This window comes from Phodopus roborovskii, unplaced genomic scaffold (genome assembly GCF_943737965.1).
Source record: "Phodopus roborovskii unplaced genomic scaffold, PHOROB, whole genome shotgun sequence".
Lineage (NCBI taxonomy): Eukaryota > Metazoa > Chordata > Mammalia > Rodentia > Cricetidae > Phodopus > Phodopus roborovskii.
The window spans coordinates 18,807,936-18,826,405 of NW_026126416.1; the positions used below are offsets into that span (position 1 = coordinate 18,807,936).

Below are 18,470 nucleotides of genomic sequence, written 5' to 3' on the forward strand. Positions count from 1 at the left end.
AAATCATTTAAGGATTTCTGCTTGAACCCGCCTCTTTTAACCTCACAATGTGTTGTACTGACACAAGAAATCATAAACAGGTCTCTACTCAGAAACACTGCAAAGCAGGTCCAAAGAGCAGGGCCAAGAAGAGGAAGTCAGGGTCACCAATCATTCTTAAGGAACTTTAAACAAGTCACTTCAACTCCCTGGTCCTCAGAAGTGTGACTTAGCCTTCACTTCTGCAAGAGGTTGAAGATGATCTTTTCCAATTGGAATCTCATTTCTCAAAATCTGAACAACTTCTGACTGGCTTGAAGATGCTATAGAAGGATGACATTAGAGAGACATACTTCTCACAAGAAAGTCATATTTTATCCCCTAACATCTTTTTCCCCAAGCATCTATTCAGCTTCACTTACTGCTACTTAATACTTTTAGAGAGATTGAAAAGGAAATACTCTGTGAAATGAACCAAGAAAGTGTCTGCTTGGCATCAGTCACGACTGAATGAGTTGAGCCTTAGCAGTGGGAAGGCTATTAATGTGGCAGCTGGGACAATTTTCAGGTAGACACACAGCTGACTGGATTACAGAACTATTGTCAAGACTGGACTTATGTTTTAGGGGCTCTTTTGTTTCACCCTAAATTGTACCATCTGTTTACCTGGGAGATGGCCATTCAAAAGATACTACAACCTCTCCCTGTTGTGGGAAGAGAAGAGTGTGAAAGGCAAGAGAAATCTTTCATTTATAATGAATGGGTGCAATGACTTGAATATGACTTGTCCCCTGTGAAACTCATGTTGAGGTTTAATCTCCATTATGTGATATTAAGAAGTAGAAAAAGATGAGACATTTAATAGGAGCTTAGGGTTCTGCCCTAATGAATGACTTAATGCACTCATGTGATTAATGAGTTAATGGATTAATGAGTTGTCTTGAAAAAAATCAGGATTCCTATAAAAGCTTGTTCTTGTTTCTCATCATGAGAAGGGTTTGCTACTTGGAACTCTGCCAACAAGAAAGTCATCATCAAATATGGCCTCTGAACCTCAGATTAGAACCACGAGCTCCAGTAAACCTTTTAACAATTCATGTAGCCCATGTATTGTGTTATGAACAACTGAAATAGATTACAATAAGGTATAATAATCTTTCTACAGTGGCACCCTCCAACAAGGATTCTCTATAAATACTAAAGAAACCCTGTGCCCGAAAACCATGATTTGAGCCAGTGGTGTGCTGGTACGCATTTAACAAGGGTTCTTTCAGGAAGAAAAAGTACCCTGTTCATAGAACTTAGTATTATTTCCTGGTATAAGTTTTTATACTATGCCCAATTTTAAATAATCAAAGAAATTATTTTGAATATGGGCTTGGGGGAAAACACAGTTATAACCACCATACATATCCTACAAATGTAAAAACATAAGAAGATAATGATGAGAGCTATTAAAAAATCAAGAAATGATGCCTTTGGGGCATTATCTTTTTAACTTGTTTATACATTTATGAAATTAAAAATTCAACAACAGCTATATTTAACAACCAATACAAAAATCCTTGAAAAAATTGAAAATTGACTGCTATGCCAATGGTTTGTCCTCCAAAAATAAAAGGAAATTAATGTTAGCTTAATTAATACTTGTCATTTCATGTGTGTGAAATGAACATATTGATTTAAGTGTTTTTATACTTATTGATGCTCTAGAATAACTCCAAAACAGTGACTAAAGTCATCAGAAGCTAGAGAGATGACAGTTTCTATCAACTTGGTGACTTGCATATGAACAATATATTTCCTTTTGTATGAAAATCAGACCACTGGGAAGAATCTGCATCTGGCTTGCCATCTATGTTGTGTGGTCTGGAATCCACACACTGAAGCCCTGGTTCCCAGTGGGACTGTATTTGGGATGAAGAAAAACTGACAGCAGGGCCACGGCCCACGTTTGCACCAAAGCAAGGCATGTGAAGGCAGAGTGTACAGGCTCTCTGTGTAACCCTGGGAGGGAAGCCATACCAGAAACCTTCCTACAGGCTGATCTTAGACTTACAGACCCTACAACACAGAGAAAATGAGTTTCTTTTCTTTAAGCTCCAGCCCATGTTTTGTTACTGAGTAGATGCATGAAACAAATAACGGGAGCAGACACAGCCCCATGACACTAATATTTTGCTCATATCTAAGGCTTTTTCATAAAGCTGTGGGTGTTACTTTCTGTCCTCTCCCCTGCCTCAACTCAGTTCAAACCTTGCCACCCTCGGGACATCACCTTCAGAGTTGGTTTTGCCAAGTATCTTCTTTCTCTTTTCCACTCAAAACAGCTTTTCTTTGTTTGTTTCGGCTTGTCTTGAACTTAAGGTGATTCTCCTGCCTCAACTTCCAGGTGCTGGGATTACACACAGAGCCACCATGCCTAGTTTACAAGAGCTTTTCATAATGATACTCTCAGTGGGTCTTGCCAATGCAAACCCTTTGTAGGCAAGTGGCCCACAAACTGGAAATCAGGCATGTAACTGTTAAATTAAAAACTCAAAACTCCATTGCATAATCTACATTTACATAGTAGGGGGAGCCACCGATGGGCAGCGGCTACTGCACTGACCACCCAGACACTAAAATCTTTTGTCCCTGCAGAGAGTCCTATTGGACACTATACAGTGGTAGATACGCATCCGCTGGACACAAGGCAGCCAGGTACCTTTCTCTTTTCCCAGTTCAGAACTCAATGCCGTCTATATGATAAATTGATAAAGGTAAACAATGGACACTGTTCACCCAACTGTAGCTTTGTAAAAGAATCACAGTTCCCACAAGCCAGAGAACTAAGCACAGACACTGAACTTTTATTATTGTTGAGGACAACACTAAAAACAAACTATTTTCATTTTCTCCAGGTTGAGAACACCAAGATGCATCAAGATATAATTATAGACTCCAACTCTCAGTGGTTAGTTTAGAAGAACACTATCGATTCTAATTTATTTTTTCTAGGCCATTGAGGCTCTATTGCGCTATCAGTGACCCTATGGACTCATTAAATCTTTCAGCATGATATTTATGCAACTGTTTAATGAGTCCTCCAACACCTTCAATTCTCTGGATCTCATGCCTATTATTTTAGTGGTAAATGTCTGCCTTTAATTAATCATATCCTTCACAGACTCAAAGGAGACCACAAAAAGGTTACAGAACTTTCTGTTGGTGAAGAGATTCTTTGTTTTCACATTTCAAGATCTTCAAAGACACACACTGCAGTCTTTAGAGGTCCCTTTCAGTGTTTAGACAGCCTCATTCTCAGAGAAATTCCTTTATTTCTTGCTTAAATAATCCTAAATGTAGCCTGAAGCACTTGTGTTACCTCTGTTGCCAAAGAAAAAGTGCAGGGTGAGGGGTCATTCACTACAGAGAAGGGCCTTCCTGCTGTGTGAGTAATACTTAAATACAACCTAGAAGGAGACGATTCTCTTTCAAGATAGACTTTAGATTTTCTAGTGTCCTCTGGGGTAAACTAGGGCATAACAGATATAACTTCAAAGGGGATATGAAAGCTGATTGCTCAACAAATAAAACCAGGCCCATAGTGCAGCCTACACACTGGCCCCTCACACACACTAACCCTTCCTATTCATTAGCCTCTAGTATACTCTTATATAACCCTGATCCACAGTAGCCCCTATACACATTAGTTCCTAGTACAAATTAGGCCTTTTCTGGGATATTTCAGAAGAAAACTTAATTAACGATGTTGTTTAGACTGTGTTAGGGGTGTGGAAGACTTTACCAATGAGAGATTAGGGACAAAAGAGAGAGTAAGATGCCAAGGGAGTCAAATCCATTTTGTCTCTGGCTTGAAGTCACTAAATGGTGATTAGAGGATTGGGGGAAGGTGGTCACTAAGCTCTTAAACCTCAGTTTCTTCAAATGTGTAACACTGAAAAGAAGCCAGTACAAACGATGTGGTCAGAAGGTGTACACCACAGTGCACACGGGATAAACACTATTTTAAATTTATTTTAATTAGGACAACTTTTAATAGCTGTCTATTACTGTTAGCTGACTTCTAATATGCCAAAGCATGGAGGAGCTGTGTGTTCAGTTCTTTTGTGTTCCCTGATGGCAAAGTGTAGAACATGGGACGGCGTAGGGGGGCACTTAATAAATGTTTGCCATTAAGTTGTATTTTCCCAAGGTAATGCCTTCAGTATTTTTAGGAGTGAGTCCTTCAGTATTTTAGACTTCATTTTTTCAAAGATACATTTTATTTTAATTATGTGGATGTAAGTGTCTGTGTATGTATGGGTGCAGGTGCCCTTGGAGTCCAGAAGACAATGTTAACTCCCTTGGAGTTAGAGTTGAAGGCAATTGTGAGCTGGTTGGTTTTTAAACTGCTGAGTCATCAATCCTGGTTTCCCTAGGCCTCATGCCTAATGAGTCATGTCTATATGGAAGAAGCAAACACTGAAAAGTTGGCTATACAGTTATCTGTCACTACTAAAAGTAGATGTTATAAGGATTTAAAGTCTTGTCTACCTGTTCAACTTCACTTCTACTGCTCTCCAGCTAATAACAAGGAATGTTCTTTTTCATTGATAATGAAAATGTGCACTCATAATTTTAAAAAAGATGAACTTCAGCTATTTCATACAAGTACTTGTGGAACCTGCCTTCTTCAGATCATACGCATGAGAGCTGTACGTACTACTAGCTTTCATTAATTTTTTCATTTTCATTTGCTATATTGAAAAATAATAAACATTTGGGGAAAGTTAAAATTAGAACAAAAGTGACCCTATATACTGTTACATAATAATGATTTGTAATTTTTTTAACTATAAAATACTGTAATTAGTTTTCTTTCTTTTTTTTTCTGGTTTAGCAGTGAGACCTATTTTTCATGAAAAGTGTGAGGTTGGTTTATTTTTGTATCACCCCTTGTCTGTGAGCAGATAAGGGGAGCAAACTAACAATGTGATTAAAGATTTTTTTTTTTGGAAGTCCAGGTACTATGGGAATACTCTTTTAAAAGATATATTATTTTGGTTTTTGGTTTATTTGATTGATTGCTTTGTTGTTGTGTGCCAAACAGGAAGCACAGTTGTTACTCTGAAGGGAATAAAGTTGTAAATGGGGCAGTCACAAACCCAACAGAACACTAGGGCAAAATGTAGCACTTAGAGTTTCTTTGCATTTGCAGCAAGACACCAACAAAAAAAGAAGACTTAAGATTCAGATTCAAATAAAGAGGGTGTTTCCAAGTTTCCTCTGTGGCTCATTGTAAGATGGAAATCAATATAAGCCAGCTCTCTTCTCCAAGAATGAGCTCTATCACAGGGTCCTGCAGTAGTCACTGATGAGAGGATGTGGTCAGAAATCATGACTAGTCTGTAACTTTTCTCTCAAATGTTCTCTCTCCCCCCGCTTTTCCCGCCTTCCCCCTTCTTCCATGTCTCCCTTCCCTCTCTGCCTTTTCCCCTCTCACTCACCAAGAGAAGACAAAATAATGATATCAATGGGCCAAGCTTATGATCAGATAACCATAATTCAAGTATGGAGGCAGCTTACAGCTTTTTTCACATGCTTAAGACAGGATATAGAAATGTTCTAGAACCCTGGCAGTCACATCATGGTCACAGGAAATTGAGTGTCTAGTCATTAAATGGGGGAGGGGGAGCTGGTTAGAATGAAATATTCTTCTGCCCTCTTGGATCAGGATGTGTACTTAATAAAATGCTCAAGTAATTCACAGACTCCCTAAGATTTGGTTAGCACTGAGCTAAAGCAACTGGTGAAGAGGATGTGCAGGGACTTAGCTCCCTTCCTCAGCAAGGGGTTGCTTGTAGGCATTTTTAGATATGTTTCTATAACACATTACAGCACACAGCAACAAATATATGAAAAAAATATTTTCAGTTTCATTGTAGAACTCTATTTTTGTTACATCAGAAAAGCATCTTGTTATTTAAAACAACATTGTTTCATTTTAAAGTATACTTCATTATTTTATCTTTCCATTCCTCATCACAGTATCTTTATGGACTATAGTACAATATTTCAGTACAGGCACATGGCATGTGTGGATCAGGATAAGGCAACTGGTGTATCCACCACCTCAAACATAGAGTACATATTGTGTGTGTGTGTGTGTGTGTGAGAGAGAGAGAGAGAGAGAGAGAGAGAGAGACAGAGAGAGACAGAGAGAGACAGAGAGAGAGCATTATGTACATGTGTATTGAGCACATTCAAAATCCTCTCCATTAATTATTTTGCAATATACAATACGATGTTATCAACAATTAGCCAGGCTACTGTGTGGTTAGAAATTTGATTTTTTTTTCTTAATCACAAGGATGTCTCAAGTATCCTCCCAAATACATACCCTCATAAATGACACAAACCAGTTTTCAGATTAGTGTAAAAAATGCAACAAATTGTCACAACACAGCTTCAAGGGAAATGCCCTGTTCAAAGTTCAAATCTGCAGTCTGTTCCAGTTTCTCTAGCTGCTAGGCCAGCATCCCTTCTGCAGGTGTGGCCCAGGACTCTCTATTCTACAGAGTCAGGCTCATGACCTGCCCTCTTAACTACAGCTGTCAAGTGATAATAAAATTAACATCGTTGAATTTTTAAAAGGAACACTGTGATGCAGAGTAGAATGGGTTAAGAAGATTTTCTGAGAGACTCCCCTTTGGTTAAAAAAAAAAAATGTTTCTGTGGGAGGAAGAAAAGGGGGCAGTGAGAGTCACGGAAAAATACACTTCAAAAGTTCAAAGAACAGATGAAGAGTAAGAAAAGGAAAAGTAAGATTAAAAAAGAGAAGCCATCTTGCTAAATAGAAGCAAAAGGAAGAAAGATGACGAAGAATGAAAAAAGGGGAGTTTATGTCCATTGTAAAGAAAGCAAGGATGGAGAAATAAACACCAGAGGCGTACAAGAAAGGCCAAGGGAAATAGATGGGACTGTGGAGGAGGGAGGGTGAGGACCAAACAGGCAAGTTCACACTGCCTGCACAGGAATGGCCACACACCACCCTCCTCTCAAGAGGGCCCTCCCATCCAGTCCTACCTGGCTAGAATGACGGTGCTCACCACTTGAGAGCTTGAGGGTTGGGGGAAGTAAAGTTGGGGGAAACAGAGGGATCCTCATGGCAAGTTTCCGACAAGACTGAGGAGGAGCCTTCCCCCTGTGTGGAGAAAAAGGGAGGCTGTCATTTCTATGGCAAGGAAATGGCTTTCTGAGTCACCTGGTGATTCAAATTTAGGTCTGGGTGGTCCCTTGATTTGCCATCTGGAGTAGCAGTTTAACATCCCCAACTCCCTCTGCACCTACAGGGTAGCACAGGACCCAACTTGCCAAAAATGAGGTGGTATAACTAATTGACTTCTTGGCTCTTGCCCATCTGCTCCAGGGATTAGGTAATGAATGTGATGGCAACATTTTATGTCCCACTACATCAAGAGACCTGAGAAAATATGCTATTGATTGACAGCTTTTCAGTGGGATGAGGCAGCCCAGTGAGTTGAGTTTTAATGCTCTATTTTTCATCCCCAAAGAGAAAATGTTCTAAAATGAAGATAACTTAATTATCCCTCTACATAAATAAAAAAAAATCAAACTCTTTACTGGAACTCCCTTCAACAGCATATATATGTGTTAACTGGAGACATTCTGAGAAGATTATTGTGGTCCCCGAAGCAAGTGACATTTGAATTTATGATGTGTTCTATATGAAATAATTAAAAATGTTTACTGAACAGCAAGAATGTAACAGGCATTATTCCTGGGTATCTAGAGTACATAGGCATAGAATGCATAGAGTGTGGGGAAAACAGTCAGAGCTCTTGTCCCTTTGCAGCTTACACTCTACTGGGAAAGACTTAAAAAAGAAATCTATGGCTGAATAGGCAGTAGACTATAAAAAATGAGAAAAGGGTCAGAAATGGAAGTCGGTGGTGGTGTGCAAATTTAAGATTTTTTTTCTTAACCTTTATATGCATGGGTATTCTAACTCCATGTGTATCTGTGCACCACATATGAGCTCAGTGACCAAAGAGGCCAGAAGAATGTGTTGGATCCCCTGGAACAAGATTTATAAACAGTTGTGAGCCACCACGTGGGTGCTGGGATTTGAACTTGAGTCATCAGGAAAAGCAGCAAATATACTTAACAATCTCTCCAATCCTGTCCAGCACAAATCATGCAACATCTCCTTAAAAATCTCTGATTTGAGAAAGACTGGAAATGCAGGAGAGAGTTGTTCAATAAACACTTGGGTATAAGCAAATAATCTATACGGGGCCCTGGGGTAGGACTGGCTACCTTGTCGGGGCTCAGCAAAAAGACCAGTATGACGCAAGCAGTGCTAGATCCATGTGGAAATGAAGAAGGGGTATAGAATGAAAGGGCTGGATCTTGTAAGCATTTATTGTTAGAGACACAGAGGCTATCAAAAGCTCTTGAGCAGAGAGGTGGCTTGATTTCAAGGCTAGCTCTGGCTGCCAGGCTAGGAACAGACTGTGAGTAGATACACTGCTGAAGGGAAACCATTATAAACCCAGGTGAGATGGTCATTGTGTCTTTGGCTAAGGTGGGTGCAGTGAACAAGTACTTGATGTCTTAATAATTTATATTATGTTTCAAGTCCTCGGGTTTTCTATTCCATTGAAAACAAAGAGTAATAAGTGAAAATGCTGTTTGACCCTTTCTATTAGAAACTTCAAAGCTTCCTTGTCAGAATCAAAGATTTAACTCATGATTGAATAAATAATAGATGGCTGTGACAACTGATTTTTGCTAACGTAAAATGTATGAATGGGACTCTCATGGCTGACTGACTGCACTGATGCTCTGGCGCTATAAAGCAAGAAAGAGAGAGAAGTGTAACTCTCAGTGTTAGCTGATGTGTTCCTATATTGAACAGAAGATTCTAGAGTTTTCTCAGCACAGGGCACTGTACTGGTCCTTTCATGAAAAACTTTCCTTTGGTCCCCACATTCTGAGTTACCAAGGATTTCAAGAGTCTTAAGATATACTTCCTTTGGATAAACAGTTAAATACATTTCTTGATTTGAGTCTTGTATAAAATCATGTGATAATTTTAGATATCAATTATGTTTTTAAACATTTAGTTTCAAAATTATTTAGTATGTAAGCATTGATAATTTTCATTATCCCATTTTCCCCAAAGGAAGACTTAAAATTTAGAGCCATATTGAGAATTTAATATCAATTAGTAGTAGAAATACAGGCAAATAATGCATGGTGGCATGAACACAGGACAAGAAGTTGAAAGGGGTCCCAAAGCTCCCATCCCTGAGTGTGCAGGCTCTTTTGTGTATGGCTGTGGGAAGATGGAACACCTCTCAGTCAAATCCTGATGCTAAATTGAGTTTAGTGAGAAGATTTAGAACCATAACTCACACCATCTACTTAGCAGGTAGATGTTATTCCTGAACTAGTCTTTGCCTTAATCCAATGGAACTAATTGCATATTCCCACATCATCTCCTTTCCAGGAAGGGAAAATCTGGAAAAGGGGGGAGGAAGCAAGTTATCTGGGAAAAGAACAGGTAGAAGACTCCATTGCCCCTAAGTGAATCCATGTTACAACTTTGTTTAAACTTCACAAACGCATTACCTTTTATAATCTATCACCATGCACAAAACTTAAGTCCAAATGGATCATAGACCTCAACATAAATCCAGCTACACTGAATCTCTTAGAAGAGAAGGAAGGTACCCTTGAACGAATTGGTACAGGAGACAGCTTTTTGAACATAACACCCGTAGCATAGACACTGAGATCAACAATTAATAAATGGGACTTCCTGAAACTGAGAAGCTTCTGTAATGCAAAGGACATAGTCAACAAGACCAAACAGCAGGCCAAAGAATGGGAAAAGATCTTCACCAACCCCACATCTGACAGGGGGCTGATTTCCAAAATATACAAAGAATTCAAGAACCTAATCACCAAAACACCAAATAATTCAATTAAAAAGTGGGGTACAGAACTAAATAAGAGAATTCTCAATGGAGGAATCTAAAATGGCTGAAAGACACTTGAGAAAGGGCTCAGCATCCTTAGCCACCAGGAAATGCAAATCAAAACAACTCTAAGATACCATTTTACTCCTGTCAGAATGGCTAAAATGAAAAACACCAATAACAGTTTATGCTGGAGAGGATGTGGAGAAAGGGCAACTCTCCTCCACTGCTGGTAAGAGTGTAAACTTTTGTGGCCACTTTGGAAATCAGTATGGCAGTTCCTCAGGAAAATGGGAACCAGCCTACCTCAAAATCCATCAATTCCACTCTTAGACATATACCCAAAAGATGCAATCCATGCAACAAAGACATGTGTTCAACTATGTTTGTAGCAGCATTATTTGTAATAGCCAGAACCTGGAAATGTCATAGATGCCCCTCAACTGAGGAATGGATAAAGAAGATGTGGTACATTTACATAATGGAGTACTACTCAGACAGCAGAAAAAACAAAACAAAACAAAACAAAAGAATCTTGAAGTTTGCAGGCAAATGGGTGGAACTAGAAGAAACCATTCTAAGTGAAGTAACCCAGTCACAGAAAGGCAGATATGATATGTACTCACTCATGTATGGATATTAGACGTAGACCAAAGGTTTATCAGAATACAATCCATACCTCTAGATAAGCTAGGAAACAAGGAGGACCATAATAGAGACATACATGGTCCCTCGGTGAAAGGGAAAGGGACAAGAGCCCCTGAACAATTGGGAACATGGGGAGAGGGAGGTAGAAGAAAAAGGAGGGGAGAAGAGGAGGGGAAGAAGAACATGAGGGGCCAGGAAGAGTGAGTGGGGAGATAAATAGAGGAGAGCAGTAAAAGAAACACATCAATAGAGGGAGCCACTATAGGTTTAAAGGGAAATCTGGCAATAGAGAATTGTAAAAAGATTCACACGGATGACCCCAACTAGGAATCTAAGCAATAGTGGAGAGGCTACCTCAAGTGCTCTTCCCCTATAATGAGAATGATGACTACTTTAAATGCCATCCTAGAGCCTTCATCTAGTAGCTGATGAAAATTGAAGCAGAGATCCTCAGCTAAAGCACTGACCCAAACTCTTGGAAGCCAATTTTAGAGAGGGAGGAATGATGAACAAAGGGGTCAAGATTATGCTGGGAAAATCTACAGAAACAGCTGACGTGAGTAAGCAGGAACTCATGGATACCAATCTTACACCTGGGGAACCAACATAGGACCAAACCAGGCCCCATGAATGTGGGTGTCAATAAAGAGGACTGGGTAGTCTCTGGGGCCTCTGGCAATAGAGCCAGGATGTATCCCTCCTGCACGAACAGATTTCAGGAACCCATTCCCTATGGAGGGATACTCTTTCAGCTTAGATATACATGGAAGGGCCTAGACCCTACCCCAAATAACTTGACAGATTTTGATGATCCCTCATGGAAGGCCTCACCCTCCCTGGGGAGTGGATGGGGGTGTTGGTGGAGGGCATGGGAGGATGGGAGGACATGGGAGCATGGAATTGATATGTAAAATAAGATGATTTATAATAAAATAAAGAAGATATGCCAACTGATAACAGGAATCTGGGAAGCAGCCTAGGACACACCAAGCTTAAGGGGTAGCCCCTTCACAGGTAGAGACTTGCCAGAGTGTTTCTGTCATAATCACATAGTCCAATTTTTCAAGACAAGTTGAAATGTTTAAATATGAAAATTTCTGACTTTTGCACAGTGTGGATAGCTTTGTGATGATGTTCCGAAGGGAATAAGTGGAACAGTTAATGCTTTCTATATTTTTAGTTCCAGAGAGTCAAAGGGTTGCTGAGGCATGGCAGTGGTTTTCCAACATAGGCATTCGTGAAAGCAACAGTGGACTCTTTGGAGACTTGGCTTCGTATCTTTTCTCTGTCTAAACGCAAGCCCGCTCGCCCATCTATCCCACTTCCTGCCTGCATTAGATGGGAAAACAGTGCTGTAAGACTGCATGGAGCTAAACTCCACACTGCGGAAGTCAATTCCCCATCATGCAGAAGCATGGTTTCCTGCAGGCTGCATGTCTCTGTCTAACTGGAACTAAATAAGACATGAAAGACTTCAACACTGTGAGGGGCCTTTCTATCTCAAGTATTGGCTGGTTGGGTTGCTGGGGCTGCCTCTCCCACTGAAAACAGAAACAGTTTGGATTTGATTTTAAAACTATCTTCTTTAGAAACCACTAGTCTTAAGGAATGACCAGCCCCAACTGAAGGAACAATAAACCCAAGCAACTGAAATCCAAATGCATCACACTGCCCCAGTGGGCTCTTGCTCAAACTGGAACATCTGAATTCCTCTCTGGAAACTTTGAATGATGAAGAGCCTGTACCTCAAATCTGAGGCCTCTTCAAAGTCAGAGAAGTTAAATCCTCCCTACAGAAAGCTACAGCTTCCAGACCACTGGCCTGACAATAACTCAACTAGAACTTCTAGAAATAAATAAATAAATAAATAAATAAATAGGCACACAGCTTGGGAGAAAAAACTTAGTGGATGAGTGGGATAGAGCCTGTGCATCAGAAAGATAGTCAGAAAAAAATAAAACCTGCCCACAGGGAAGCACAAACAAACAGGTGGATAAACGACTGAAATTAAGAGGCAAAAATGTCTATTGTGTGCATATGTATGCACACATGTGTGAGTGCACACACACGTATGCACAAACATGAACATGTGCACACACATTTGCATGCCTGCACATCGATACATACATGCACACAGAATAAAATCCTAGAAGTGTAGGAAAATATTGTGCAGAAGTCATTGTTTGCTAATAAGACAGCTGAGAGTTCTGACAGGACAAATGAAATTCTGTGTCTGGTCATCGCAAACACACAGTCACATATTAGAGTTATCTTTCTGGCCACTTCAAACACAGAGACACATTACGGCATTATCTGTCTGGCCACTTTGAACACACAGATACATTATAAAGTTATCTATCTGGCCATTTCAAACACAAAATACATTAGAGTTATCTTTCTGGCTACTTCAAACACAGAGATACATTATAGAGTTATCTGTCTGGCCATTTCAAATACACAGATACATTATGGGATTATTTGTCTGGCTACTTCAAACACACAGATACATTATAGAGTTATCTATCTGACCACTTCAAACACAGAGATACATTACAGTGTTATCTGTCTGGCCATTTCAAACAGAGATACATTAGAGTTATCTGTCTGACTACTTCAAATTTACAGATACATTTCAGTTATCTGCCTGGCCATTTCAAACACAGATATATTACATACTTATCTGTCTGCCCACTTAAAACACACAGATTGTCTATCTGGCTATTTCAAATACTGAGATATGTTAAAGTTATCTGTCTGGCTACTTCAAACACAGACACATTTTAGAGTTATCTGTGTGTCTGGACATTTCAAACACACAGACACATTATGAAAACAATGTATAAGATAAAAGGAAAATGTATAAATGAAGCCAAAGGGAAAAGATATAAATCATGTCTAAAGAATTATGGTAACATTTAACTAAACAAAATAGGCAGGAAGGTACCAGAATTTCATCCCCAAATGAGCTGTCAGAAAGTAACTGCCAATACAAAATTCTATACCCAGTGAAAATATCACTGCAGTATAAAGGCAGTGTGGATTCTTGCCCACATTTTAAACTAAAGAATGATTGACAAGGAAGGCTGTGAGCATGTAGATGAAACTGAATGAAAACACTAATGGCATGGCTTACACCAGTCTCATATCCTATAACTTTAAACATCTTTATGATCATCTCATGCCATTACCCTTTGCAGTGGCTTCCTCCAGCAAAAACATCTAAAAACGAAAGACACAATATCAAATTTGGTCAGAATTTCTTGAGAGTCTTTGCTCTCACTGAAGGAACCATTCACTGTATACTACTTTTTGCTAGTTTTACTGAATTTTAGAGTAGTGGCCAGAAACATGGGTGATTTTTTTAAATTAAAATTTATTCTAATTTTAAAAAGTTTTTCACAAAGAAATCACAATTGATAGTCTTTGAGATCACAATCTCAAAAATAAGTTGAAATTGGACAAACAGGTTCAAAAATGGTCCCAATATCTTGGTATCTCCCAGAAGGAAAATAAACACATCTCAGTTTTATGTTCAAGAAAATAAAAACCATATCTGCTTTCTAAGAACGTAATTCTTTGCATAATTAAAAATGAAAACTAATCGCATACAGAACAGAAAAGACCAAACTATTGTGTGGATTAATCATGATGTGACTGAAGAGTTTGCATTCCCACAAAGCGTTTTAATTGATGCTGACAGGGAAGATCCATGCTTGCCCATCAAATAGCAACAATGAGAGGAGGTGTACATGAATTAGTTAAAGAAATATCTAACTTTAGATCCCCAAGTTAAGCCTTTCCCCTGCCAATAACGGCAAAAGTCACCTGCATCCAGGGTTCCATCTCAAAGACCAACAGTGCTTTCTAGTATGATTAATTTCACACCCAAGATGAGTCACTCACCCTGCCACAGAGATGTCAGAAAAGAGGAAAAACAGTCTATATTCCCCTCACTGAGAAAAGAAAGAACAAGGGAGTGGCTGCACAATGAACTGCTCTTCGGTAAGAAATGGAAACACCCTAAGGCTTCTTGGAATTCTCTTTTGATGATGAGCAAAATGAAAGCAGAAAACCTATGGCCTAGGAAATACAAAAGACGAATTAAGTGCCGGAGAAAAAAAGAAATTACAAATTTATCGACTGTTTTATGAGGTCAGGCCGACAGTTCATTAAGAAGTCTTGTCAAAAGATGATTCTTTTTAACAAGAGCCTGTAGCTGCAGAGTGATCAATACACACTGGGATATCTACAGCAGATTGAGGACAACATGCTAGAATCAACCTCTTTCAAATGTACAGGAATAAGAGCAAAAGGTCCTCTGTCTCATCAGAACTTGTAGTTTAAGTCCACAAAGGCAGTGGCTGCTTGGTATGTGCAGCCTAGCTTTTGAATTGCTTCCAACACAGTTTGTATATGCTAATTCTCAGGTATGGAAATCCCAAGGAAAGCAATTATGTCACTGAGTTGGAAGCCTGGACAGTATTCTTGCAAGTATTTTAAGGATTCTGTGGCTGCATTTTGCAAAAATATGTATCCTGGACACAATCTAAGACATACATTTAAGGGCTCAGTGAAGCAGCAAGGAAACAAGCATCCGAATACCTCTCTGGAACTGAGATTTCCATTGCAAAGTAGCTGAACGTCACCATTAAGAATGTCTATTGCTTCTTTCACTGTAAAGTTCTTTTTAGAATTTCTTCTGAAGCTTACCTCCTACTGTCAGTAAACATTACATAATTGTTTTGCTTCTTTTTATACATACATACATACATACATACATACATACATATATATATATATATATATATTATATGTCCCCAAATGTGTGGAGCACTCAGAAAACTGGTGCAATTCTGTTGTTTGCTTATGTACAAAGTTATTAATCTCTTAAATAAATGACAAATGTGTCTGTAAAAAAAAAAAAATATCTATTGCCTGTAACTTAATAGGTCTCAATGAGATTCTGGTACAGTAATGAACAACTTGATCTTATGTCAAATCTAAGGTCAAAGTATTTATTTGTTGTATAAATTACCTCTAAGGATCAAACACTTCCTTTTTTTTTTTTTTTTGCAATGCTCTCAAAAGTTACCTGCCAATGGAACAGACACATCATGGTGTGTGTGTGTGTGTGTGTGTGTATACATATATATACATATATATATATATGTATATATATATATATATAATAAAAATGAACTCCACCTACCAAAGGGGTCTGCAACCAGTCACAAATAGGCGGGTACAAACTAAGCATTTGCACTGGGGCCATCATATGCTCCCTGGCAAAAAGATTGGAGATGCTGGTTCCACTTAACCACACTCTCCTTTATTGTTCTGTTGCAGGGTAGTATATGGGGACTCAGATCCATCGGGAGCCGGAGTCTGCTGCTGAGTGAAGGCTCCACAAAGTTCCACTTATGAACCTTCATGGCAGCTGCTCACTGCTAGGCCACTGAAGTATTGCCGCTTTCACCAACGGGTTAAATTTCCATTGCTAAATCTTTAAAGATTCTTTGTCTTTTAAAAGGCAAGAAATTTTTATCAAAGAGGAAGAATATTAGACAGATAAGTCTATAGTTTAGAACATCTCAAAAAAGTAGAGTAAGATAAAAGAGTGCCCACAAAAGAGCTTTCTACATGTCTGGGCTACCACTGTGGACACAGACATGCGGCCATATTACATAGATGAAGTGAATGAAGGGGTAGTGAGATAGTATATTCAATAACATGCGGAAAGATGTTAAAGAGTGAGGAGAGGTGCCATCTAGCAACATTTTTGCTATAAGCACATAATTCACATTATCAGGTTCTACTTAGAAATATTTTCTGTTTTCCAGAACTAAGAGAGAGGTCTGGGCATGTTTTCATGTGAAGGTTGCCAGCTATACAGTTCTTTGTCATAAACTCAGAACAGTTCATAAATTTGTAGATGTCATAAAATCCCTCTGCCTTATCATCATTCTAACAGAATGGAACTGACTTGGTGACCCTGCTTTATAGCTACTATTGATTATTGCCATTTCCTTGAGTTTTTCCTCTTTTCTTTTGTTGCTGCTCTTAATAATTTTGTTCATATCTATGTCAAGCTCCAGAGCCCTTCCAGTATGGTACTCAAGAGGGCTGATTTCAAAAGCAGTGCTATTCTCTTTCTGGTCCATATCCCACAGTCAGAACACCAAGGTCTGCTCAGTCACCTGGCCTTTCCTAACCCACTCTTGCTGTCCTGTGCTGTCCCCATCCCACCCTTGATCTTGCCATTTCCTTCCACTGCTCATTATTGCTGCTTGTAAGTCCGGATCTATAGTGTCTCCCAGAGGCCCATGAGTAAAAGTTTGGTCTATGGCCCCAGTGCTCCAAGGTGTTAGAGGAATCTTCAACAAGTGAGGCCTGGCTGCCCATGGTACCTTACATACCTATAATCAGTAATGAGGATGCTGAAGCAGGAGGACCACTGTGATGGTAAGCAAGTTGTGTCTGCATAATGGGGCCCTGTCTTTTTTTTTTTTTTTAAAGAGTACCTAATGGGAAGAAATGAGCTCACTGGGAATTTGCCCTTAAGAACACATTGGGACTCTGGTCTGTTCTTTGTGTTTCAGCTTTTGCTGTCAAGCATGTACACAATTCCTCCACATATGACCTGGTGAGCCAAACAACATGAGACTAAAACCTCTGAGCAAGTGAGCCAAAATGAACCTTTTCCCTTTTACACTGATTATTTCAGGTATTGTGTCCCAGAGGCAGAAAGCTGGCGAACACACCTCTTGCTTTTGTTACCATTTTCTTTCATTTGCTATGTATCTCACGATATGACTACATGTGCTTTTTTTTTTTTTGTTTTTTGTTTTTTGTTTTTTGTTTTTATGGAGACAGTGTCTTATGTAGATGGCTTCAAGCCTGATAAGTAGCAAAGGATGACCTATTAAACTCCTGACCCTCCTGCCTCCTCCTGCCAAGTGTTAGGATTATAGATGTAGGCCACCGTGGCTGACTTCATGAGTAATTTCTTATTTTGTTATCAAAGTAATAGCTCTAAAAACACTTCTCAAGCTTCAAAGGACACCCTTCAACAAATGATTTGGCTTGACATGGGACCAGCATCTTCAAGAGCTACCTTCAAAACCACTTACAACAGGATGGCCACAAGAACAACATCACAGATGAAAGAGCAATTTATAGTGGTTACTAGTATTTTGGGATTTTTTTTCTTGTTTTTTTGAGGCAAGGTTCCTCTGGGACTTTTTGGAGACTATCCTGGACTAGCTCTTGCAGACCAGGCTGGTCTTAAAACTCACATAGATCTGCCTGCCTCTACCTCCCAAGTGCTGGGATTAAAGGCACATGCCACCACCACCTGGCCAGCGGTTCCTAGTTAAACACTAAGAAATAAAGACAAGAGAAAGACTAAGAATTCCTAGGAACCCTTTGGATTTTTTGTAAGAAGCCAAGAAAGAAGAAATAAAAGCCTCTAAACATACAGTTGTAGCACCAACTGCTCACCACACCTAATTACTGTGTATTCAGTGTTCAAATGGGAAGCATCAATTGTGTTAAGGTTTCTGGCAACCACAGAACCAAGCAGCTGAACTCTTTCCACCTCTGTGAATGGGTCTTAGTCACTCTAAGCTGATCATGAACATTAAGCTCTCATCCTTGTGATTTGCTTAGAAACCAGAATGAGGTTCCAATACAGCAGATGAGGAAAAATCTATTGTGTGGGGGTAGGGTGGGGTGGGGTAGAGAGGAGGTCCTGGAAGATTTCCACCAATCCTAAGAAGGGCATAAAGTGAGGATACTTCCTTTTCTGCTTTTGAATGGTTCCACATAAGGTGATGGATGATGCAGGGGACT

The 18,470-nt window shown here is 39.4% G+C and overlaps 1 protein-coding gene across 2 annotated transcripts in view; it reads right to left on the reverse strand.

The window, feature by feature from the left end:
* Plcb1 (phospholipase C beta 1) overlaps positions 1 to 18,470 on the reverse strand; it is a 648,366-nt gene that overhangs the window by 57,601 nt on the left and 572,295 nt on the right. The window contains exon 32 of one of the 2 annotated variants that reach the window (XM_051183313.1): positions 7,051 to 7,168. The exons of the other annotated variant lie outside the window; for it this stretch is intronic. Within the exon in view, the coding sequence (XP_051039270.1) occupies positions 7,070 to 7,168 (99 nt within the window). The 3' untranslated portion in view covers positions 7,051 to 7,069. The remainder of the gene's footprint in view (positions 1 to 7,050; positions 7,169 to 18,470) is intronic. 2 annotated transcript variants of the gene reach the window in all.